The 25493-nt window shown below is 40.0% G+C and overlaps 1 protein-coding gene across 1 annotated transcript in view; it reads left to right on the top strand.

The window, feature by feature from the left end:
• The window catches only part of KIFAP3 (kinesin associated protein 3), a 68187-nt gene that overhangs the window by 34219 nt on the left and 8475 nt on the right, over positions 1 to 25493 (top strand). Inside the window, exons 15-20 of the mRNA XM_017729569.1 lie at positions 61 to 226; positions 438 to 563; positions 796 to 894; positions 1704 to 1789; positions 10612 to 10801; positions 14834 to 14933. Coding sequence (XP_017585058.1) covers positions 61 to 226; positions 438 to 563; positions 796 to 894; positions 1704 to 1789; positions 10612 to 10801; positions 14834 to 14933 — 767 coding nt within the window. The remainder of the gene's footprint in view (positions 1 to 60; positions 227 to 437; positions 564 to 795; positions 895 to 1703; positions 1790 to 10611; positions 10802 to 14833; positions 14934 to 25493) is intronic.

The raw sequence follows: 25493 nt of genomic DNA, 5'->3' as shown, positions 1-25493 counted from the left end.
GTGAGTTCTTCAGAAACTCAGATTATTCATTTGTAATGGTTGTTCCTGTATTTTCTTCAGGAATATGTTGGTGATTTAGCAGCTCAAGTATCAAATGATGAAGAAGAAGAATTTGTGATTGAATGCCTGGGAACACTTGCAAATTTGACCTTACCGGAGCTGGACTGGGAACTTGTGCTGAAGGAGTACAAGCTGGTTCCATATCTCAAGGATAAGCTAAAACCAGGTCTGTACAAAGTTTGGTTGGGCTTTCAAAGCAGAGTCTCTGAAAAAATATTTAGAGTGCTTGGAGTAGAGTCTGTTTACCTTTATCATTTGTGATTGTTTAGGAAAACCTAACACTGAAAAATAGAATCATGTCTGCAGATAAAAATACAACTGCCAGTAGATTAAGGATTCCTGAGAGAGGTAATACTTTCTGCCTTCTGACTTAGCAGGTTCTGCTGAGGATGACCTCGTTTTGGAAGTGGTGATAATGATTGGGACCGTTTCCATGGATGACTCCTGTGCTGCTCTGCTGGCTAAATCTGGAATCATCCCTGCGCTCATTGAGCTTCTAAACGGTACACTGCCATGTTTGACTTGTGAAAAGCAAGAGCTGTAATTGACACTGCTGTTTCCTTGCAAGGCAGGGGGAGGTGTTTGTATGTGGAAGGAGGAGCAGTCACTTCCTTAGTGACTGATTCTGAGTACTAGTCTAATAGATTTGGGGTTTCCCACACCTTCACAACTTTAAGCATCAAAAGCTTCTATTTGTGAGATTTGAAATTGTGGTGGATTTTTTCCTCTTTGCAGCTCAGCAGGAGGATGATGAGTTTGTCTGCCAGATCATCTATGTGTTTTATCAGATGGTGTTCCACCAAGCCACCAGAGATGTCATCATCAAGGAAACACGTATCTTTTTAAAGATTAAATATCTAGATTTGCAGCACTTAATCTGCCATTGCTGGTGTTTGACTTATATTTCTCACGCAGTAACCGCATGATCTCAGAGGTTTCTTTGTAAATACTTATTTCAGCTGAAGAAAAAACCCAAGCAGCCTAAGCATGTAAAGGGACTGTAAGAGTAATAGAGTAATAGTAAAGATTAGAAGTTAGTTTGCTTTGAAGCAGGTAGGGGGATCACTGGACCAGATGACTCATTAGTTGCTGTCCAATCTGATTTACTGTATGGATTTGTTTTGTAAATCATAATGAAATTCATTGTTCGTAGAAGAATGTATGCAGAGCATAGGCAAACTTCTTGCACAGCACCATTATACATATGTGTTGCATGGCCTGAAATTCTGTGGGCCTTAACTGAATGTTAAATTTTATTGAAGCATTCAGAATGGGTTGAATGAGCCCTGGTAGGGATAGCAAGTTAGTGATTACATTGCTAACAATACAAAGAATATTTCTTAATGTTCTTTTTGCCTTTAAGCTCTGTGGAATATCTGAGAAGGCAGCTGGGTGGTTGTTCTTTGTCTCCTGTTTGGATTCCTAGGTTGCTAGCTTAAAAAAAATAAAACTATAAAGTTGGATCTCTTGCTAATTCTGTGACTATAAAGCACCAACATTTGAAAAATGCTTTCTTGCTACATGACATGAAAAATTCCCGCCTCTGCTTCTTAGTGAAATTTGCAGTTTGAATAACCTGGGGTCGGGGGGGGGGACGGGGAGCAGAAAGAAACATGTTTTTCTCCTTAACAGTTTCTTTGCAGAAGCCCCAGCGTATCTTATAGACCTGATGCACGATAAAAATGCTGAGATCCGCAAGGTTTGTGACAACACTCTGGATATCATAGCGGTAGGTCTGATTTTCTTGATCCTTCCAGAGCCTCTTTACACAAGAGAATTCTAAAATAATTAAATATATTGCAAATTAAGAGTATTTTTCATGTGCAGCTTTCAAATCATTTCATTGATAATAATGATCATTAACCGATCATTAGGCTGTGCATCAAACTTCCAGAAAGCGTGTATGTACTTCGAAAATTCATACTAGTTAACCTTACACTTTTAAAGAGTGCTTTTAGACTTAAATAAATTAATCACATTACATAAGTGTGCCAAGCTTTCATTATTTCCTAGTTCTCCAAACAAATGGATTGTTACCCTTTTAGCAGCTTTTATTGAAGCAGCTTTTATTCAGCTTCTCTACATTGCCTGATGCCAATTTGTTTCAAAAAGAAAATGTTGCAGTGATCCTGATGCTGGCTGTTCCCTGCTGGGGGAACAGTCACTATAATATTGTCTTCACCTCTTGGATACGTTTCCTTTAGCTACATAACTTAGTTTATCCAACTATCCATGGATCACAGTAAACTTTTGGGACAGTTGTATTAAACCGCTAAATTGGAAAAAAGAAAGAATATTAAATTACAAAGTGCTCTTGAGGATCGTACTGACTGTACATACTTTTGGATATAGAGTAACTGTCATGAAATTAAATCTTATAGCTAAAGAGAACTTTACTGAGTCAAGAGCAGCAGTGCCTTTTTCTACCTTATTGCCTTTTCAGTCATCTACAAAGTTTCTTTTTCAGTTGAATTGTGTATTGCAGCTTGTTCTCTGAAAAGCTTAATGTAGTCTAAGGCCTAACTTGCACTGCAAAATATTACAGTCTAGCTTCCCTTTTTCTGTTACACTCATCAATAATGTCTTCCAATTTAATATTCCCCTTAAACCAGTAAAATGACATAATATTTTCTGTACTGGAATTCTTCTTATTTGGATCTGGTTTTGCTTCGTGGAGGTATGAAATGAAAATTGTGCTCCAGTAGCAGAGTTGCTGTTGATATTCATTAAGGGTGAGATTTAAATTCAATTTAAACAAATTCAGATGAATTTGCACTTAGTGCTTATTTATGATGGGCATCATGTTCAGCTTACCATGATCAGCTGTTTCCAGAGACATCTCCAGTGGAAGTAGCAGAAGGATTTTTATATCTTCTGGGTGAGGCTGGACAATCCAAGTGCATCCAACACTTGTTTTACCTTGGGGCCAGTGCAATTTCCAAGTGACTCACACTTTGTGTGTTTATGACATTACTTGTTCATACAGAGAAGCTTTACAGTGAGGTGCACAGTAATATCTAGTTAGTGAAAAATTGCTAGTAATATTATTAAGCAAAATTTATAGAATCTAGAAAAATAAACATACAAAAATACAGCTTCGTATTCAGTATTACCATCTGAGTAAAATGTACTTGGGTTTTTTTCCCTTCCTAAGATCATCAAATATTTATGGTAGGCATGGGTCAATGAGGAGTGCTAAGATAATGGATGGGAAAAGCTTTTCAACTTGCAAAAAGCACTGGACAGGACTTTCAGGGCCTTGAGGAAGAATAAAGGGAAGAAATTATATGATACTGTGGTTATTGGGGGGTGAAGAGAAGACACCAAAAACACATACTGAGAGCAGCTTGCATGGTGGTAAATTGTATTTTTCTTTATTTGTGGAGCAGTGCCACACTTAGAATGGTGTTAGCTGGTGAGTTAGGAGAGTTCCTTTTCCAAAAAGGTCTTTCTGGCTTTATTATCTGAGTGTTGGGGTTATAAGTTGCATAAACATCATGGCCCTGAGGGGAACAGGAAGCATAATGTGCTGTCTTTTCTGGAAGACAAAGGGAACTTTGATTGCTTTCTCAATTATGTTGTAATCTGGTTGCACTTGTGTCTCTCAGTACAAAAAATCCTAGGCAAAAAAGGCAACATATTCTAGATGGTGATGGGAGAAAATATAAGAGAGGAAGTTATCAGAAGCTCAGATCTTGATAGGTGTTTTGCCACTCAGCTCAGAGGAATGTTAAAGCAGGCTGTAAACATAGAGGTATTTGGTTGTGTGGCAGTTTCACACAAGCAGTGCCTGCTGAGGTGTCTGGACAGATGTAGTCTCCAAGAATGGTGGAGCTTCTTATCTGTGATAAATTCACAACAAGCAAACCTTCACTTTTCAGTCTTCTTGTTGCATACATGCTGACAGGAGTAGGTCCTCTGATGGAAATCAGAAAATAAATGTTGGGGAATAGATGTGAAAATAATTTCTACTCAGGGAGACAAATGCTTCTTTCACTCATCAATGAGCTGTATATACTGTGATTGAAATAGCGCTGGAGAAAATCACATGGCTTATAAGCCTTAGGGGAGAAATGCTTTCTGTAGTAAAGTAATTGTCATAGAAATTATGGAAATGTTACACTAGTGATGATTTGTTTAATATAGCTTGGCTGGACTCTGCCATTGATGAACTGAAACAGATGTGCTGCTTTAGCACAGTATATACTGGGCAGTGTCAGCTTTGCACTGGGGGAAGCAAGGTACCCCTTTTGTCAAAAAAAGTCTGAGTTGATGATTTAGGGATGCTTCAGTCTCAGTCATGTGCTGAGTTTTGGCAGCAAGCAGCTAGTTCAGTGTACTTGTACCCCTAAAGTGGGGCAGCTCTCACAGCTTAGCTGAAAGCCTGAAATCAGCAGCTGGTATAGGAGTCTCAAGCAAATTAATTTCCCTTTTCCCTTGCTTCAGAAGCCTAGACAACTGCAACTTCACGCTTGTGGAAAGAGATGTCAGCTTACTTGAGATGGTTTTATTCTGTTCACCTTGGGCAACATTATCAAGAGCCAAGGGGGCCACTAATCTTCAGGTTTCTTATTCTTTCTCTGCTCCTAGCTCAGTTTTATTGCAGTCCAATTATTTTCCTCATTTATTTAAAGGATATTAATCATCATCAGGTCCTTGGACTCTGAAGTCTGACCCTCCCCCATTCCCCTGATCTTGTTCACTGTCTTTGCAGCTTCAAATCCAGACCTACTGCACCATCTTGTTTGTCTGGTGATCAAGAATGGATCACAATACTTCCTGCAGGAGTAAAACATCTTTTAGATAGCATTGTAGCTATGGGATTTAGGAAGAGCCTCTTGGCTAAGGTGTTTTTTCAGCTCTTGTTCTTTGCCCTGGGTATTTGTAATGAATGGCAAATAACGTTTGCCTTTTATGGAAATCATTGTTAATGAACAGCTTGCATCTTTCCCTGTTAGCTAAACTCTCTGATAGAAATCCTCCATGATGGGAATGCTGGAATTTCACATAAGAAGCAGGAATGTGCTGTGAACCCTCTGTGCTCTGGGATTTGGGGCCAGCTGTGTGAGATGTTGGCCAGCTCTCTTAGAGTCAAGAAAGAGCAGACCACAGGGATTTGGTGTGGGCTTTATTTGAATAGGCAGCATACTCTGGGAAGAGATAACCTCTGACTCTAGCTTGGTGTCCTCTTTCCATGAAGGGTGCTGTAGCCACTCCAGGAAAAAAGGTTCTCCCGTCACTTGACAAGATGCCCTTTCTGTGGTGCATCTTGTTCCCCTGTTATCCTGTAGCAAATGTGAAAACAGAGGGGTGGTTTGAAGGGCAGCGAGGCACTGGGGCTGCAGCTGAACTGCTGACATGTTTTCTCTGTTCATTGTTAAATATGCCATTAGTCTGCTTTGGTGCTGGTAGCCTCTTGTGGCTCTGCCTGCAACAGAGTAACCACAGGCAGCTTTAGATAGGGCAAGAGTGTCCTGATTGTTTTTGTCTTCACATAATACCTATCTTGGACAGATTCCCTTTCAGCATTGGTGCTTGCTCTCTGGACTTGTAGGACTAGGAACATGAGCCGAAACACTGATCTGTTACTTAAATAACAGTTTGCCAATGAGATACCTTACATTCCTCCAAAGGGGAGGAAAAAAAAGTTTCTCTAGTCTGCTACTGACAGCTTTTGAAGGGTGCTGTAGCCACTCCAGGAAAAAAGGTTCTCCCGTCACTTGACAAGATGCCCTTTCTGTGGTGCATCTTGTTCCCCTGTTATCCTGTAGCAAATGTGAAAACAGAGGGGTGGTTTGAAGGGCAGCGAGGCACTGGGGCTGCAGCTGAACTGCTGACATGTTTTCTCTGTTCATTGTTAAATATGCCATTAGTCTGCTTTGGTGCTGGTAGCCTCTTGTGGCTCTGCCTGCAACAGAGTAACCACAGGCAGCTTTAGATAGGGCAAGAGTGTCCTGATTGTTTTTGTCTTCACATAATACCTATCTTGGACAGATTCCCTTTTCAGCATTGGTGCTTGCTCTCTGGACTTGTAGGACTAGGAACATGAACCGAAACACTGATCTGTTACTTAAATAACAGTTTGCCAATGAGATACCTTACATTCCTCCAAAGGGGAGGAAAAAAAAGTTTCTCTAGTCTGCTACTGACAGCTTTCGGAGTGCCCTACATTTTATGTAGTCACTTAAATTTAGAGGGCATTAATGGTTACTCTTTTCCTTTGTCTTGCTGTTAGTTTCAGCTCTCAGATTTCTCTGAGCTTCCTGTCAGAATATATTAAGTGAGGAAGCTGATTGTGAAGCAGTGACTCTGGGTTTCACAGGTGTAAGTGGTGGAAGGAGTTTTTTTTTTTCCTGGCCTCTGAAGGAATTGCCCAACAGTGGTACTTTCCCTAAGGTAGGTGTGGTAGACACCTGCAGAAGGTGATCCCTAACATCTGTTTCTCTCCTTGGTTTATAGAGGCATGTAGTTAAAATCACATGCCTAACTTTTGGATAGCTAGACAAGATAAATATCTTCTTTCTTAATAAATAGTTAATTTAATCTTTTATGTGAACAGTGGTATTTTTGGGGTGGTTAAATAATGAAGAGTGTAACATATCACCAAGTACAGCCTTGAACATAATGAGCATTCTACTTATTGTATAGCAGTTTCAGTTCAGTATGAGGAATCACATCAAATGAACCCTATTACAGACCCAATTAAAGGGCAACCACATTAAAGTGAAAAGGAAAATCTGTTTTTCATCAGCTGTGAGAGAACACAAAGCAGATCTGTGTAGCTCTATGTTATCCTATAGTGTGTTAATCAGATACAAGGTGTGACGGAAGCCAGTGACAAAGGGGACCCTGATAGGGAACAGACACTCTCTGATAATAGGCCAGTTAACGCTTCATAATATTTCAATGGTTCAGTAGTAAACAAAGTTGGAAGTAGAACTTCAAAAAGGATGGCACATTCCTCCCAGAGTCGAGCCATACATCTTCTATGACACTTGTGGATTTATGGAAACCGAATGTTAAAAACAGTGATGTCAGGGAGCTCCAAAGAGAATAAAATCAGCTTTCAGAATTCCTCCTTTTAAGTTTCTGACCATGACTGCAGTGTTTGAGGGGGTGGTGTTGGAGACTAGGCACATTCTGTTCACCTTCTTGTTCTCCCTTGCAGTGCTTTTCCAGTAGCCTAACATTTAAAATGACTGGAGGGCTCAAAGCTATGGCTGTATCTCCATGATTTTTAGTTTTCTGGTTTCACTGTTGCAGGAATTCCTTTGTAAAGAAAGGGTGCTTCATGTGTTTAAAACCCAAAGCCCAACCAAAACTTGTAAGTAAGTTTGTAAGTTAAAAAAACCCTCAAAATAATAATAAAAAAGGTTTTAATAACTCAAAATATAATTACTGGAAGACTTGCAGTGTTTTAGGAAATTGTTTTGCTCTACATGTCTTTAATCTGGTTTCTTTGTGCCTTTTGGCTGTGGTCCTGCATTTACAGGTTTTCTTCCATTCTGATGTTGTTCCATTAATCATTTACCCAGTGGTGGTTCTGCATATTTCTGTGGAAAACCTACAGACACATTCCTGATCTAGCAGTACTTAAATGAACTTTTTTTTTTGTGCTGAGGTTATGTAAATTTTTCTAGATTATTGCAAATCTTCCTTTTCTGTGATTGCTGCCAGAATGAAACTCCTGACAAAACTGATCATTGATCTAATTCTGGTGCAGTCACTTCTTTGTAATATTTTGTACCTTGCTTTTTTCACTGGGAATGAGCAACAAGAACAAAATTGCCAAACTACTTGAATGGATAAATTGTGGTTTTTAAGTAACGTGCTATTCAATTGCTAATCCCATTTTCCAAAATTTAGAGGAGTGATTGAGGAAAAATACCTGGGAGTCTTAAGCCTCTTAATATAGGGTGGGAAATGTAGAATATGTAGGAATATTCTGCCCTGCTGTCATCATCGAAAGGAAAAATCAGTTAGAATCTGAGAAATGTTAACTGATTTTTGCAGAAGGATATAAGAAGTTGATGTCTATTTCTGGCAGAAATTCAGCATGTTCAGACAGTGGTGTGGAAAGGAGCTCTGATGTCAGGAAGTGGGATACGTTTAGGGTTGTAACTTTGGGAATATTCAAGTGTTTTCAAAGTGCATTGATGGTAAATGGGAATTAGGTGATTTAGCTGATGGCCTTTTGGCTTTTGAGAACTTGTAAAGGTAAACAGGATAATGTCAAAGGGATTCAGCTTCCACAGAGGTTAGTCTAATTTGCTGTTTGTTAAATTTGTTTCTTTTCCCCCACTTCTTTGCAATCATGATTTCTGGGAAGTGTTCTTAAGACTGCAGTATGATTTCTGGCAGTTACAAGATGTTTCTCTAAAGCTTGTAAGTAATTCACAACTGCTGGAGGCTGACATAATAGCTGGTCCAGGGTTTAGCTCTGGCAGATGGAGCAAAGGAGCTGTTTCCAAGATGCTGGTTAGGTGTCATCATTGAAAGTCACTCCTTGTCGTCTTCCTTTTTTTTTTTTTTAATGGGTTATTTATAAATCTCAGTGATGAGCTTGCTTTTTCCAGGGACATTCTTGTTTTTACTGTTACTTCTAACTTTTCTTTTTAATCAAGAGTGGAGATGGGGGGGAAAAAAATCAAGAAATAGCCTGAGGTGTTCTTATGCAAACAGTGTGAGGTGTTTGTTGGGTTTTGGTAGTTTGGGGGTTTTTTTTTGTCTTGTCTTTTCTCCCTCCCTAAGGCTGCTGTAATACTGATAGACAGAAAATGGAATTTTGCTTGAGGCCCCTAGGCACTGAGAATATCTATAGATCCCACAGGTGGGACCTGCTCTGGGTATGGAAGTTGTGCAAGACACCAGGTTTTGGACAGGATCACTGAACAGGAGTGTCAGGATGGTGAGGAGTGGAATTAGCAAGGTCTAGGAATTAGCGTTGGTCAGAGGTGGAATTGGAGAAATTGAGAATAATGAAATCTTGGATGTTCTAGATACTTGTTGGCAATTTCAGAGAAGCCTCTGGCAGGGCCAGCTGGCTTTTGTGTTAGCCACCAGTCAAAAGGTGGAAAAGGCACAGGGTAGAGAGTGTTACCTGTGCAACACATATTATAGCAGTGAAGACACGGCTGGTTGAATATTAAGTCAGTTTAAGACCTCAAGTTCAGACTATAGCGCTTTCAGAAGTTTAACATGAGCCACGAAGCCAGCTTATTCTGCCTTCTCTGCCATTTTATGGCCTCTTGTTGTAGAGAGATCTACTTTGGCATGTCTAGCAGGAGCAATTTAAGAAGTTACCACTTCCACAACCAAGGCGTTGTCACTAATTGTGTGTCGTTTTCCTGTTCAGAGCTAAGTAAAACAGATTTTTAAAGCCTTAAACTACTCCAGCTTAGATCTCTCAGGAAAGTCTGTCGGGATCATGTGTTAACCACCATGAGAGTTAAGAAATGATTTTCAAGTTTTCTCTCCTTTGTAGTTAGGTTAGAATACAGTGGAGTGGGATGTGTTTCATAAGGGTATTTCTTCCCACAAGAAGAAACATTCTGCTTAGGGATGTTATCCTTGTTCACAGTACTTTGGTTTAAAAAAGCACTAATCATGGTGCATGATTTGTGACTATTCCCAAATTGATAACATCTGCAGATTTCATATGCTGATGAATTTCCTAGAGATAACTGTGCCCTATCTTCCCAGTAGGATCGAGGAACTGAGTGTTATCCATGGGTCAGTGTTCCCTCAGTGGTAATCACCAGCCCACAAAGTCTGCTCCGTTTAGAAGATCCTTCTCTGAACAGCTGATTGCAGTGACCATAGCTATGTCACTTCATGCTGATGTTCCTCTATATGGAATATCACACCACTTGAGTGCAATTAGGCTGTAATCCAGATTGAAATTTGATGCCTACATGTTTTTCCATAGTGACTGGAACTTATATCCTGTTTTACTCAGCTTTCTGGAGAAGTTCCTCTCAGAGTTTAGTTGTGTACCATTTTTGTGGCTGTTCAACATTATACATAAAATTTGACATGAAGTTGAAAATTAAATTCTTGCTGGAGCTCATGAAATAAAATAAATGTATTGGTTTTATCACAGCCTTTCTCTTTATTTTTTTTAGCAACTAGTTGTCCTAGTAAATGCTCATCTAATGAAGATGTGCAGGGTATTTGGCCAGTGTTAATAATTAATTATGAAAAGTCCCCTGAAGATTGGCAGTAATTGGGTCTTCTTAATTAAACCAAATGAGGAGACTGATGATGGAACTGTTCTGTTCAAAGCAGGAGTTTTTTCTGGACGGTGTAAGGTTCCAAACCATGAAGGTTTGGACTTCCAAACCATGAAGGACTACTGCATCACAAACCAGAATAATGCCCAGTGCTTGCAAAATCCCTTCTTTGTTCAAAGAATGTGCAACTGAGTAGAGCATTTAAGTCATTGGGCCCTGAACTTGCATCTTTTGCTGATGTTGGATTCCCCTGCCATTTCCTGTTACACCAGCTTTGTCTAGAGCTCATCCTAAAACACTGTGTGGTGATTTTTAACAGGAATATGATGAGGAATGGGCTAAAAAAATTCAGACAGAGAAGTTTCGATGGCACAACTCGCAGTGGCTGGAGATGGTGGAGAGTCGGCAGATGGATGACAGTGAGCAGTACCTGTATGGTGATGATCCCATTGAGCCCTACATTCATGAAGGGGATATTCTGGAAAGACCTGACCTCTACTATAACGCAGGTAATGCAGCACATGTCAGTATTTAGCACTGGGATTGCCACTTCTGCATTTGGAGTGGGAGCTTGAGCTGGGCCTGACTCAAGCCAGCAGGACAGTTCCCCTTTTGTGTCATTGGGAGCAGCACTGATGCCAACCAGGGACGGGCTTGTCCGTGCTGGGATGTTAATGATGGATTAAGTACTGTATATCCATGATTTTAGGAAATGTTACAGGTCTGCAGAAATATGAGTAGGCCTGTCTCAGACAGCTGATGGACCATGACAATGGATTCAAGTAAAGGTGGCCCAGCCCTGTTCTTCCCACCTATTTCTTGTGTACATTGCTTGTTTGCTCTGTAAACAAAAACCTTCTCTCATCCCTGTTAAATTCACAGCTGTGGGATTTATGCTGAATTTTGTTCTGCCTATTGTGTTAGTTGTGTAATGGGATTTTTACTGCAGATATTGATAAAAGACTTCAGTAGAGTCACATCAAACTTGTGCATTCCTTAGCAGAGGCCATCATTCTGTGACTTTAAACTAATCTATGATTTAGTCTATCTAGGTTTTAGGGAAGCGTGTGAATCTCTTCTGTAAACGCTGATTTATCTAATCCAGTGTTACCAGCTGTTTCAGAGGGAGGTTCAAAAAAACTTTGCAGGAGACAATCATGAAATAATTTCCCCAGTGGATAAATAACTTTTTGTAACTAGGAGTTGGCTTGCACTCTCAAACTTGTGGATTTAGATCCTTTTCAAACTCCTGGATAACTGAGTACATGGATTTTTGGGGTTTTTTTAATTGCTGGGTTTTTCTTTTTCTGTGTTTTACATTTTCCACATAAGTGTCCAGTCCTCTGCCATGAAGCATGAGTCACAGAACTCTGTGACTCTGGACTAATTGGCAGGAAGAGTAATTAGAAAAACAAAACTACTAAATCCCATAATCTTCACTCATAGTTGCTGCAAGAAGATAATTCTGCAAGATCTCAGAGGCATTTCAGATACTGTTCTCAAAGGATATCAGAACATAAGGCTGCTTTTTCTTCTATTTTTGATTGCATATGTCAGCCATAGCAACTTGTCTCTTTAGTGTCATATTTTTTTTTTCTTTTGGCTCCTGTAGCTTTATCTTGCTCTACTAAACCCACAGGGTTGGCAGTGGGAGCCAAGTGTTGTGCCCTGTAAGGGCCTTTTCTTATATCATCTCCTTGGGGCTTTCTGAGGTAAAGGTATGCCTACTGTAGTCTCCCTTTACAGGTCTTGATTGCTTATTTCATAGGGACAGTTCTGTTCCCAATAGTGGGAGCTAGAGATGGAGTGACACCAATAACACTGAATTTCCTGGCTTTCAATCATTTATGTTACAGGCTTAATGTTATTTGAACAAAGGGATTTTTTGTGTTGGAATTGATATTTAACCAGGAAGGAGAGGTAGAATTCCAGTGATATGTTCTACAGATGTTTGAAATGTGCTTTTGTTTTTAAAGGTAGCCCTTTTTTTAAAGAGTGATTATATTCAAAATGCAGATTCACTTCTCAGGTTCATTGCAACAAGTGTCAGTAATTGTGTGCTTCTGCAATTTCCTAGAATTCAGCTTTTGAAATGTGGCATCTCAAAAGGGACATAATATTCCTTTGAAAAGGCTACAGGTTAATGTACCAGTTGGAGCAGGGATTTGGGTTTCTGAAGGACAGATCATTACTGAGTGAAAAAAACCCAAACCCACCAGAAATACAAATCTTTGTGCAGTCAGAAATTAAATACTTGTATTTCCGTTTGATAATTTTAGAAGTGACCTACACTGATGGCTGACACTCAGTACAAGTCCCACCTTGACCGTAATAGTTCTTGAACTCACTGATAGCAAGATGAGTTCCTTATTTCATGACAGACCAATCTCTCTCTTGCACAGCAACTTAAATCTACATGAAAAATGTGGTAGAATCTCTGAAGTTGCCGTCCTGAGCTCAGTGTCTCTCTTGCTCTGAAAGTACATAACCTAATTTATGTTGAAATGTACATAACAACAGATGCCCTTTAACTGTGTAATCACATTTTATGCAGCTGATGCTATCCATGTGCTTTCATTTTCCTATAAATTCATGTGAGTCATAACTCTGAGTGTTATGGTTTAACTGTTAACACTCTTGATTGAAGACACTTTAAGTAGTGGTAGCAGTAGCCTCAGAGTTAAAATGTAGTGCTTGCTTTATTAATATAAAGACAGATGTTATTTTTAAGTTTCTGTGCTCTCAAAGAAGTTTTAACCAAGCCCAACTCTTTAGAATGCATAATCTCTTAAATGGATTGGTTTTGATCCAAAGTGCTGCAGGTATAAAAGTGATAATGGTCCTCCTCATTTCAGTTCAGTGCAGCGTACAGACTAGGTGGTGAGATAGGAAAATTTGGCACAAGTGTTAATAAAAGGCCATTTCGACTTTCCTTTCACTTCTTTGGACCTTTTCTATTTGTATGATGTCACAGGGCACTTGTGTCCCACTGAACATGCTGAGAGAGGAATATTCATCCCTGCCAGATCACTTGCTTGTCAAGTCATACTCCCTCACATACTGTACGCACATGTCTACAATTAGAACACAGCCATGTACAGCAATCTGATGCTGCTAAAATGTGGTCTGATCATGGCTAGCATTTTTCATTTGCAATCTGCTGCCTTGGATTCAGTCACTTTCCCATGAGGTATTATCTTCTAAATGAATCTCTGTAGCACCTCATCAAATGTCTGTTAGAAATCTAGATGTGTCAATTCTATTCCTTTTATCACTTGTCACTATATTATCTTCAAAAAACATCAGGTAAATTCATAAAGCACAGGGAGATTTGTTTGAATGCCAGAGTCGTCATCTCTAAGCCCTTGTGTCTGTAAGTAACTTTCCACCGCTTCCTGCGCAGGCAGTTTTAGTAGTTTTGAAACCACAGAGGTTAAGCTAAGTGGCCTGTGACTCCCTGGATCTTATCTCTCTTTCTTTAAAGTGGAGTGGCATTTGTAACTTCCTAGTCATTAGGAATCTCTTTCTTCCCTCTCTTAAACTCTTAACGTATCAGTCTGAATGTACCTGTTTCTGCCCTGGTTTTATGGGGGTACTTTCTGCACTTCAAGTCTGGAATCGTTTTCATACAGTAATGGAGACAAACTGATGTAGGGTCTGTTTTAATGAAATAGCTCGTTTTATCTGATTATAGCCTAATACTAACTACCAAGTAAGAACTGTGCTCTTAATATTAAAAAGAAATGTGTTTTGTAGGGAACAGCGAAGAGTTAAGATGGGTTCTCCTTCAGCTGGGGTCAGTTCAGTGACTTTACTTCAAAGACGCTCTCTGGATTTACATTGATGTAACAGAAGGAAGATGTTCACTCCCGATTTTTTTTCCTCATACAGCAAGCAGAGAATGTGAAGCCTTTAAGGAATACTTCTGGCTTTACAAATGTCTGCATCTTCACATGCCAGTGTTGTAATGTAAAGGAAGCACAAAAAACCTGTAACCTGTGTTCTTGAGAGGATATAATGTAAAAAGCCTGCCCTTGTAGGAAAGAGCTCTGAGACATTAAAAGATGGGCAAGATAAAAGAAATAGGTTTGAAGTCACTTTCTTGTTTTTCTTAACAAGTTTGAAGAGAGAGGTGCAGGGTAGAGTCTGAACAATTAAGACCTTTTCTGCTTTTTTATTTTTATGGTGCTGGCCCAGATTAATGTTTTACCTTTTTCATTGCTTGTTCTCTGGGCTTACTTTGATGATGGGAAGGACAAGATTTGTCTTGAAATAACTTCTATAGGTTTAAGGAAGAAGGGCTAAGAGACTATTTCTTAGGTATAGCATTTTTCAGGGCCGTGGGCTGAAGTTGGAGTCCCAGTAAGGATTTTTGGTACTTGATGTTGCTGGGTTTCAGTATTACTGTTGATTTTTGTTCCTCACAGAAATATTGTAAGTTAAATTCCTAATGAATTGCTAAAAGAAACCAGGACAGGTTGTTTTGCCCACTTGCCTTCAAGTCCTGCTCCTTTACAAGTCACTGTATCTTCTTTTTCTAGATGGGCTGATAGCCCCCGATGGAGCAGTGAGTCCAGATATCTTCGGGGATTACCAGCTTCAGAATGGAGACCTGGTTGGGCAGCACCCCTTCTCTGGCAAGTAAGTTGCTCTTAGTAAAGAATTCTTACCATCCAACAACGGCTCTTCAAGTTTCTTTATAGGGCTTCATTTGTAGACCTCAATAATTTTTGCCCCATAGCAGTAGGAATGATTTACACTGCAAAAGCAGTTCTAGTCTGTGGTCTGAATCACAGGTCTATTCTAACATCCTAACATGTTGTAATACATCACAGCTTTCCAAAAGCTGTAGAGTAGAACAATAACACAGAACACACCACTAACTACCTGTTATGACAACTACTCAAATATTTTTCAGACATTGGGAAAAACATTTAAAGAGAGGCTTGAGATGCTGATGACCCAGATGATGTTTGTTTCCAATATTCTTAAATTTAAAAGAAGTCTTTCAGCTGCCAAAGCTGTTTCTGTGGTTTTGGAGTTTTTTGTTTTTTTTCCATTAACCTAAGTCTTCCCAAGGTATCCTCAGTTAGATTCCTGACGGCATTTTGAAAATGGGCTGTATGAGCAAAAGGCATCAGCTTGGCTTCTGGGAGATGTTTCTCTGAATTTCCCCTCTGGTCAAAGACCACTCCTTCTCAATGCTGGCAAGCTGTTCCAGTTTGAATTTCTGAGTAAACATCTCCCATGAGTTCAAAATAGAAAAGACTCATTTCCAAGAATGAAATCTTCATAGATCCTGATGCTGTAGTGTTTAGGAAGTGCCTTTTATAAAGCATGAGTTCTGTGCGCTCATTAGCAGGAAATAGTTCAAACACTTGATAGTCAAGGTACAGCATTCACTTTAACAGGATCCAGCTATCTGGATATGCCCAGCCCTGGGGCTGAAGCTGTTTCTTTCCAAAGGGTTCTTTTCATCACTGACACCTTTAGTCACCATTTGTAAAATGTAAATTATTCACAATATGTACAGCTGAAGCAAAAAAAGATTTTCCTCCCTTACTTTGGCTTCCTGTAATTGTTCAAGGGTAGTGGACCGTTACTTTTGTTGGTTTATTCTACCTGGGATGCACCAGAAAGCTGAACATTGAGTAAGGGTTGGAATGGTGGTAACATTTTCAAGGACAAATTAAAATAACTAATGTGCTCTGGGGAAAAAATAGGCAGGATTTGAGATGGATCCTCTAGAAAAAGTAACTATTGAGTTCAGAGTAGTGTGAATCTGTGTTTGGGAAGGGGATGCAGGTGCCTGTGTTGATCATTTACAAATGTGCAACCTTTGTTGCGGAGCTTGCAGGTGGGAGAGAAACTGAGGTCAGTGTGGGCTCTGTGCTGCTCTTGGAGTCTTAGTATGTGACTCACCATTTTTAACTTCAGAATAGACACACAACCCACGCGATGACAGATTTCTTTGTTAACCAGAACATTGGAGGGTACATGCTCCCAACAGTCTTCAAACCCACCTGGAGGTGTGGAGAAAGGTATGTAGGGTAGAGCTAGTAGACGCCTTTGTTTCCAGTAAACTTAGCTAAAGCCCCAGTCAAGATACTCTTGTTTTCCCAGAAGGCTTTCAGCTGGGAAACAAAACCGTCTTCAGTGTCCTTGGTTAAAAGTGAAGGCTCATCACTCAGCCTCAAATTGCAGTCCCGCATCAGGGAGCTCCAATAGTAAGCTGCTTTTTAATCAGATTGTATTCTGACTAACATGAGTAGCAAAATACACCTGGTGTGTATCTAGTTAAATTAAGTATTTGTAGAATTTTTTTGCATGTTTCAAGGTATTCTGAAGGCTCACCTCAAGAAAGAAAACAAAGAAAACAGAAAAACTGCAGGTTGGCCCATTGATGATGGCCTCTGGAAATACTCAGATTTCTTACTAGAATTCTGTTTTCTAGGAAGACTTCTTTCAATATGATTGCTCCATGGACTTATCTGCAGTCCAGACACACAGTCTAATTGGAAACAGTGTGGAGTGCTGCAAATGTTCTGTCTTATTTGTAGCAGAGCAGGAGTGAATTGTTTGATAGAATAGATACTGGCAGCTGAGCGGCGAATCCGACTTTTCAGATGTGTGTCATTATGGGTTTGAACTGCTTGGCGCCAGCAGCCAGGATTTCCTGATGCTCAGACCTAATGTAAAATGCATTAGTGCTCCGAGGCATGAGCCATGGAATTGCCAGTCCCACAAGTCTGGAGCGTCAGACCCTCCCTTCTCCCAATTTGAACTGGTGTTGGAAGGTAAAACCATACGTGTTAGAGAGCCTAATTAAAAATAATAGCAGCAAGTCAAGGCGCTTTTTATGTGTTATATAGTGTACATTTCAGCCATACCAAAACATAATTCAGGGGTATTTTTATGCTTACAGTTTAAAGCTAACAAGAACCTTATGTCAAGGATTTATTTTTAACCAGTTCCAGCTTTTAATAAATCAAGATTTTTGTTATAAAAATAGTTCATTTTTCTATTATTAATATTTGAATATGTTTTCAGAAACTTTTTTAGCAAGAAAGCTGTGTATGATTTGCATAGACAATTAGCCAGTCAGTTAATAGTAACACATTTTGGAAGTTCAAAGAGAGATGTCTAATAATGAGTAGATACATATTTTTGGTCTGTTCATTTGTTACACTTTTTTATTTGTTGCATGTTTATTTGTTGTGCCGGTGTCTTCTGGTCTTTGCCTTTTATATTAGGCTTTTCAATTCTGTAATTGAAGCAGTTTTTGCTGAGGAGTGGGGTGAGTTCTCAAGTCCTTTTGCCATTTAAGACCACCCTGTCAATTTTGGGGTAGGTAACAACCATGAGCTGACTTCTTGCTACTCAACCTTGAATAATTTAATCCTTTCTTCTCCTTTCTGCATTCCTATGACAAAGAATGAGGATATGTTACCCTTTAATTTGTCTGAAGCTATTTCCTGTCCTTGCAATGTGCTTAGAGTGGATCAGGACTTACCCTTGCCTCCAGGAGGGCTGAACAAGTCAGCCAGAAAGTCCCAGGTTTTTATAGCTCCTGCACATCACTGAGAAGCTGAGTTTGTGTTGAACTGGTGTTGGCGCCCAACTGAGCAGCCAGTTAGAACCATGGACTTCCTTGTCAGGAATATGGTGTTCTAGCAGAGGTCCAGGGCACCCTCTGCCATTGCAATTCCACACTGTTTCATTTGGGAAAATTCAGGGGAGTTGGAGCAGTGACTGTATCCGAAGGTGCAATTGCTGAAGTGTTTGACTCCTGTAATCCAGCAGGGATACCACAGCCATATGTTGTGGAGTCCTTGTCCCAGGAGACACTGGATCTACGTACCTAGAGCTGCTGCACAGTCTTAGGCAGGTAGGGAAGTGCTTTTTTGAAGTCAAGCAGAATAGGAATTTAAAAAAATTGAATTACGGATAGGCACGCACTGGGTTACCTGCACTGGGGCTGTTTTCCCCTGTCATTTTTAAGAGGGAAACATGAAGTGACAGCATTGGCAGTAAAAACATTTGTTGATCTGGGGGAATTAGGTGGAGTGGCTTGGAGAGTTTTTTTCAAAGACACTGCCTTCTCTTCACGGGGTTTCTTGAACTTCTTCTTTGAAACCTAGAGTACTGTTACTCTCAGGAGCTGAGAATGCCACCTCACATGATCAGTTCCTGCATTGTGAAGTACAGAAAAACTTTGAAGGGAATTGTTAAAGTATCTAGCCCTGAATTCAGTTTGTAGATTTGCTTGCATGCTTGCTGTTCTGGACATGTCCACATCCTGATAATTGTTGTTTTTGTTACTTGTCATCGTGAAGGAGAAGCAACACAAAAGTGAAGACCTGAGAAACTGCCATTTTTCTCACAGTGCCAGCCTGAGAAATGCTTTGTTTCTGGTGATCCAGCTTGTGTGTTTTGCAGCTTCAGTTTACAGCTCTTATCCCTGAACTATATTCTTAGTGGAGTTGTACTGTTACGTATGAGGCCTATAAATAGAATTATTTCGGAATGTAACATACACAGGAGCAGTGATAAAGTCCATAAACAGCATCTCTTGTTTTCTTCAAAGGTTTGGAGCAGAATGCAGACAGATTGTAAGGTATGTTTTCGATTCAGCAGAAAATATGTAGCTGAGGAGGTTGTTTTGACAGCTTGTATCCAGGTTTTTTTCATTGGCTACAAAAAGACTCTTGTGATTAGATTACCAGCTTTGAATCATCTTACTGTCTTTCAGAAGCCAGATGGGCATTAGGCATAGATTTGAAATTTTCATCTGTTATTAAAATCTGAATTCAAGGTTTCTGGTTCTGATAAGTCTTAATATTGAGTGAAAGTTTTATGATTGTGGCAAACAAAAATCCCTCACTTTTGGCTGATGTGATGACAGCTTAGTGTCTGAGCTGCAAGGGATAAAGACCAGCTGAAAGACATCTTCCACAATCTCTGGTCATTTATCAACTTTTAATCACCTTCTGGAGACTAATTACTTTCTTAAGATGCAAACATAATAATGATGGCTAAATACCTTATAATAGAGATAGCCACAGTATTTTTCTTGCCCTTTGGGGAACAGGCCGCTTGTTAACCTTTCCTAGCTACAACTAGGTAATGATACAAACTCTGAGTACAAAAGCCAGTTTTTGGTTCGTATCTTCAACAGAGTTCTCAAACCTTCGCAGTCTGTAGCTTTGAAAAGATTAATAGTTAGGAATGCTAGAAGCTGGCCAGAACTTACTTTTTTTCCCTGAGGGAGTTTTCTCCAGTGCAGGATCCGTTAACCTTGTTATAAAATGTAGCAGAGCTGCCATTGCATAATCCTCATTTTCTCTGAGACAAGGCCTTTCTGTGTGTGCTGTTCCCAGCATGTGCACTAACAGCTCTTCCCAACAAGAGATCCGACTGAGGCTTCTTCCCAGGAAGCAGTAAGGTTTGGTGTGTCAAACACAGCCAGTTTTATGGGGTGACTGTGTGTCTCTGTCCTTGGTGAACATCTTTCCTCTTGCCTGGATTTACAGCCTAAAACTGTAGCTGCATTTCTTGTTTTTGCCATGGCAGGTCATTGGGATATTTTGTGAGCTCAGTGTCTGGAGCCAGGTCCTTGCAGGCTGCTCTGTGCTGGCCCCAGGGAAGTTGTGGCTAGTGTTGGCAAATACCAGTGTGCACAGCCAGGCTCTTGTGTCTGGGGTTCATGGAAACAATGCCTGGCCATAGGTCCTGGTGGGAGCACAGGGAACACTCTCAGTGTGACCTAGCTTATCTCTAGCTGGGCTAACCACGTGTAATGTCTGCATGTGCTGAAAGTCCACACTGAATGGCAAGAATGGGCATATCCATAGCCTTTTTTCACTTGGAAACCCTGATGAAAATCAGATGGGAGTTTTCATGGTGGAACAACCTAGAGCTGTAGCCTTTCATTCCTGTTGATTGCTGCATTGTGGTGTGAATTCCCAGTCATGAGTCACAGCTGAACAGCTCCCATCTGGGTCAGGTACAGGAACTGCAGCAGGTGCTTGCAAATGTGCACTTTGTGAATGATTATCAAAATGCTTTTAAATGGTTGTACCTGTAACTTACATCCTACATTGACATTTATAGCGCTATTCCATATAGATCCTCATCTTCAATTAGATTTGCTAAAGGAAAGGACTGAAGGAATTGGTGATCTTGATGACCCTGCCAGGGGCATCCATCTCATCCATCTACTATTTTCAGTAAAGTTCAGCACAGTTTATTTAGAAGTTCGAACATTCCCTTCCCAGCCTCTCAGGAGGTAAGTGACATCTTGCAGGCTGTCTCTGAAGGTGAAAAACCACTCTTGTTAGCAGACAGTAGCAGGGATCAGTGGCAGAACAAACTGTTTTATGCTCCTTAGACAAAATCATTCTCATGTGGGGTCTGTGCTGAGAGTACCCACATCTCTTTCCTCCTCATTTGAACAGAGGCAGTAATACTTCCCTGTCTTAGAGGTGGAGAGTGAGTATAAAATCCTTTAATTAATGGAAAGAAAACCTAAAAGAGTATAAATTATTATTACAATATGATTCGACTTTGAACCATTTTACCATAGTGATGTTTCTTACAGCTCTGTACAGTATTTCTTCTTTTCTCTAATTAAACGTCATATTAAAAACAAAACCCAACTTAGTTGCTTTTGGAGTGTGTTCAGCAGAGTTGTACTCAGCTTCTGCCACTATTTAATTTGCATTTCCCTGGAGAATTGAATTAGGTTTTATTAGTAAATTGGGCCTATAACCTTGCAGGCAGGTTTTGTTAGTTTATCACACATCAGTATTAGCAAATTGTAAATCCCGCTGAAACGAATTTGAAAAGGCTTTAAAGAAAAGTCCAGAACCAGTGAAGTTTCTGGACACAAATAAGGGAGTTTATTTTGGTTGGTTTATGTATTTTTTTTTTAATCCCAAAAAAATGTTGTTAGTGGCAGCAGAGTCACCTTTTTTATCATACTCTTTTGTCCTAGCTTCCTACATGTTTAGTTTTATAGAAGTTAAAGTCAATATGGTCAGGAGGATTTCACTAAATGTGTAATAAGGCTCTGTATGGCTTGAGATAAAGCACACTTCTCATTTTTGTGTACAGCCTACACTGACTATTCCTGGGGAACAGGCAGAGAAGTTGTTTTGTTCCTCAGTGCCTATACAGGTGCTGCATACCCCTGGAACTGAGATCTTGCATCTAAAAGAATAAGGATAAGGAAGTGATGAGGAAGTGGGAACTGCTGCCTTTTCGAGGCTTTTGGTCACAGTCTGGGACAAGCTTGTTGGAGGACTTCACTTGATTGCTTCAGATCCTGCCTGGATCATGGCCTAAATCAAAATTCAATGTGTAGTTGTTCTCCTTCAGTACTGAAATGTGGCAGTGGTGCTTCCAGCACAGGAAGGCTTCATTGCTAAGAGCTTTTGAATGTCAGCCAGAATTTCTTTGTGTCTTACAGTAATTTGTTTCTGTACCAGTACTAAACTAGTGCTGTCTCTGTCCTGTCCTTGTTTTTTTTTTTTTTTTTGGTAGTGGTCATATTCCTGCTAGCTGTTACTTTATTATTGTTTTCATACTGTCTTCTCAAAGCCTTGTTTATAGAAATGCTGCAACCTGACATATAATCACTAATTACCACTAATATGTATCTGACCAAATTCTGCTGTTATGCTGTGGACAGTTACTGGAGCATTTTTGGAGACCAGGGGTCTGATTATTCCAGAGGATGAAGATTCTGCCCTGTGGCCCATATTCATCAGTGAGATTTTCCCAGAGTTTGGAGAACTTCTGCACTGCTGAAGGATTAGGGCTGTAGTTGAGGAATATCCATAAAAGGACAATATTATTCATATCCAATGTTTGATATACAGCAACTCTTGAATGTGCTTGGCTGTTTATTTGTTGTCACTGTGTTCTTAGGCAGTATCAGGAGAAGCTCCCAAGCAACTCTCCACGGATCCCCCACTCACAGACGATGCCCACAGTGCAGCCCACAGTCCCTGAGAGCTGATAGCCAAGGTGGGCAGGGAACCAGAGGTGAGGAGAAGGGAAGTTACTCATCCAAAGTCAGGTGCCAGAGCTGGAGCAGGGCAGGGCTCTCCTGAGCACTCCCGCAGTGCCCCTGTGACCAGACCACACCACCTCGCCAAGGTGTGTGGTCTGGAGCCGGGAAGGATCAGGTTGCCCTTTTTTCATTTACTGTAAGAGAGGTTTAATTGCTCCCAACAATTGCACCAGTGTGTGAGAGATGAAATAGCTTGCTGGGGAATATTTTAAAGGCACAGTTTTTTCAGCAAGCTGCAGATGCCATTTGGGAAGAGTAAGTATTGAGGTTTTAATGCACTTCAGCTCTTTTGGAATCCTGGATACTTGGGCCTCTTTCACTTGCAGTCACTTCTTTTACATTTTTTAGTTGCTTTTTATTTTACTATATTCCACCTGCAGTTGGCCTCATTTAACCATTATGGTTTAGGTGGCTATTAAGAATTTTAAAAGAATACCAGAATGCTGTAGCAGTGAGCTCAAGTCCTTTGGAATGTCTTACCAAAAAATCCCCCAAACTTGGGTCTGTCTCTTCTGAAATGTAGCATTAATTAATTCCCACGTTCTGTCTGCTGCTCAGTCCCTCCAGATGTGCTACTAGGAATAGACTGGCTGCCTGGTTACAAGCCATCTGGGCTCTGTAAACTGATTTGCACTTATATTAAACAATAAGTGAACAGAATGCGGAAGAGTTATTAAAGTAAATGTACATTGCTTATAAATCTCGAAGTAAAACATTAAAATGTAGTAAAGGGGAATGGAATGCACAAATGAAGACCTGCTTGTTTTTAATGAGTTTAGCTGTGACCTTCTCGATTTCAACCAAAAGAAAAGAATTTTATTTTTCTCTTTAAAAATAAAAAAAAGAAAAAGAAACTATAAAACTGCTTACAGAAGTATCTGAGACAAAAACAAGGAAATATAATGTTCTAAACTTGACTGGTCCAAACCACTCAAGCTGCTGTGACAGCTCATAAAACTGAGAGTAGTTTTTAACTGGACTCTGTTTTACATTGCCAGAGTGAATTTTCCTTGCAGGAAGTAGCCAGAAGGTTTATTTAGTTTCCAGACTGCTGCTTTGATCTTTCCATTCTGTCACTTCTCAGGTTACATAGCCCTTTTTCACTGCAGTAAATCTGCAACAGTTAATGAGAATAAAATTTCCTCCTTCTCACTGATCACATGCTGTTAAATGCCAAACCACAGCCAGCAGCGTATTTGCAGAATTCGGCTGCACTGTACAAAAACAGCACAATCAGTTTAATCTTGTTGGTTTTGTAATTCATTTTATTGAGCTTTCCTTTTTCAAGTGACCTATTTTATCAAGACAAGTGGTTGCAAGGCCAGATCTGGAAGAAAGATTTAAAACTGTAATAAAGTGAGGGGTGTTTTGTATGCTGGGTTTAAGCATGCTCACAGGATTCAAAATTAAACTTAAAATGAGGAGTTTTAAAAAGGCCCATATATCAGTGGGGTATTTCTTGTGCTTATTATCTGAACTGAACATGTGCTCTGAAAAAGTCTCTAGCATAAAAACTAATATATCAAATTAATTTCTTTGCCAAATACTTAAAATTGTTTTGATTCTAAGATTTTATTCTGATTCTGTGTTTATCAGTGTCAGCCATCCAACTCCAAAGACTGACCCACCCTTTTCCCTCTGGAAAACTAAGACGATGTTTTTTGAACTCTGAGATTTAAAAAATAATAAATAAGCTTATTGAGTTTATTTGCCTTCAGGGTTTTGAGCTTTTAAATTTTTTTTTTTCCAATACTCCCGTAGCAGCTTTTTTGGTCTGGAAACATTTGATTTTTCATTTGCTTAATTTAAGTTGAATTTTTAATATAATACTGCTACTCCAAGATACAGATCTCCAAGAACACATTCCTTGTCTGTATTTGTATCTGCCTTGTTTCCCGATATATATAGTGTTATTCCTAAGAAAAAAAAATTGGTAAGAGACACTGAGATTTACTTTCTTCTTGATTTACACTAAAAACGTTGCTGATTTGGGTTAGATCTTGACAAGATTTCACTAGGACCCTGTGCTTATATATAAAAGTGTTTGAAATCAGGACAATCATCTGTGGTGGTAAAAAATATTTAAAGTTTCTTCATCAGTAATAATGCTCCAGCTGCATTTGCTGTGTGTGCTCGAGTGAGCACTGCAAATCCCCCAGCAATGTTAACTTTCAGAAAAAAACTGAAAAGCTTTGAAAGCTTTTATTGGCTGCAGCTGGAAGTCAGAGCAGAACAGATTTCTTGCCTTTCCCTCCCTCCTTCCCTCCAGCATCTGGATTTTCATCCACACCGAACTGCCCTGCAGACAGCACGACTGTCACCAGTGGCCTGTAGCTTTGGCTCCTCCAGGCATTGGTGCACAACAGGGAACTTTTGTCCCCATTTGTGTTGAAGCACAGAACTGAGTGGCTGCGCTTGGGCTTGAGGAGTTTGTATAAACATCTAAAGGGAAAATTCTTCAGCTAAGAGCACTTCAGTGCAAGGCACCAAAAAGTTCCATTTTTGTTTCTACTGCTTATCTTTGAGTACATTTTCAGTGGCCTGCCCTGTACTCTAGCACAGGAAGCAAGGAATACTTCCTCTGTAGAAATGGGAAGGCTAGTGGAAGACATGGAGCTGATCCTGATCTTGTCAGTGACGCCAGTCATCTCTGTAAAACTTCAGGATCTTATTTTGCTCAGACAGTCGCCTGAAGCTTCTGTACCCAGCCTAACACTGAGCTTGCTGGAGACAATTAAAAGAGAGGCGTGAAAGCGTCCCAAGCCAGCCCTATTACTAGTTTAGATTAAGGCAACATACTCTTCAGTTTATGGAGTTGACACATACACTTGGGACTGTGCAAGGAGGGAGGGGGAGGAAAGGACATCTTGCTTTTTATTGCCTGTTCCTCGGGGCTTTTTTAATTTGTTTTAGTTCCTTATTAATTCTTAAGAAATGGATGTATCTAATCAGTGGGTTTGGACAGTTGTTGAGCCAAGAGCACAGGAGACATTCCTGTCAGGCTCATAATGGAAAGCCAGAGCTCCTGGTTTCCGTTCCAGCTCTGTCTGTGCACTTGACCTTTTAAGAAATCCTGTAGAGAATCACAGAGAAACTCTCTGTCCGTGTGGCAGAGCTGTGAGCCT

The sequence above is a fragment of the Corvus brachyrhynchos genome, unplaced genomic scaffold (assembly GCF_000691975.1).
Source record: "Corvus brachyrhynchos isolate BGI_N302 unplaced genomic scaffold, ASM69197v1 scaffold101, whole genome shotgun sequence".
Lineage (NCBI taxonomy): Eukaryota > Metazoa > Chordata > Aves > Passeriformes > Corvidae > Corvus > Corvus brachyrhynchos.
This window is presented reverse-complemented; position numbering and strand designations above follow the sequence as displayed.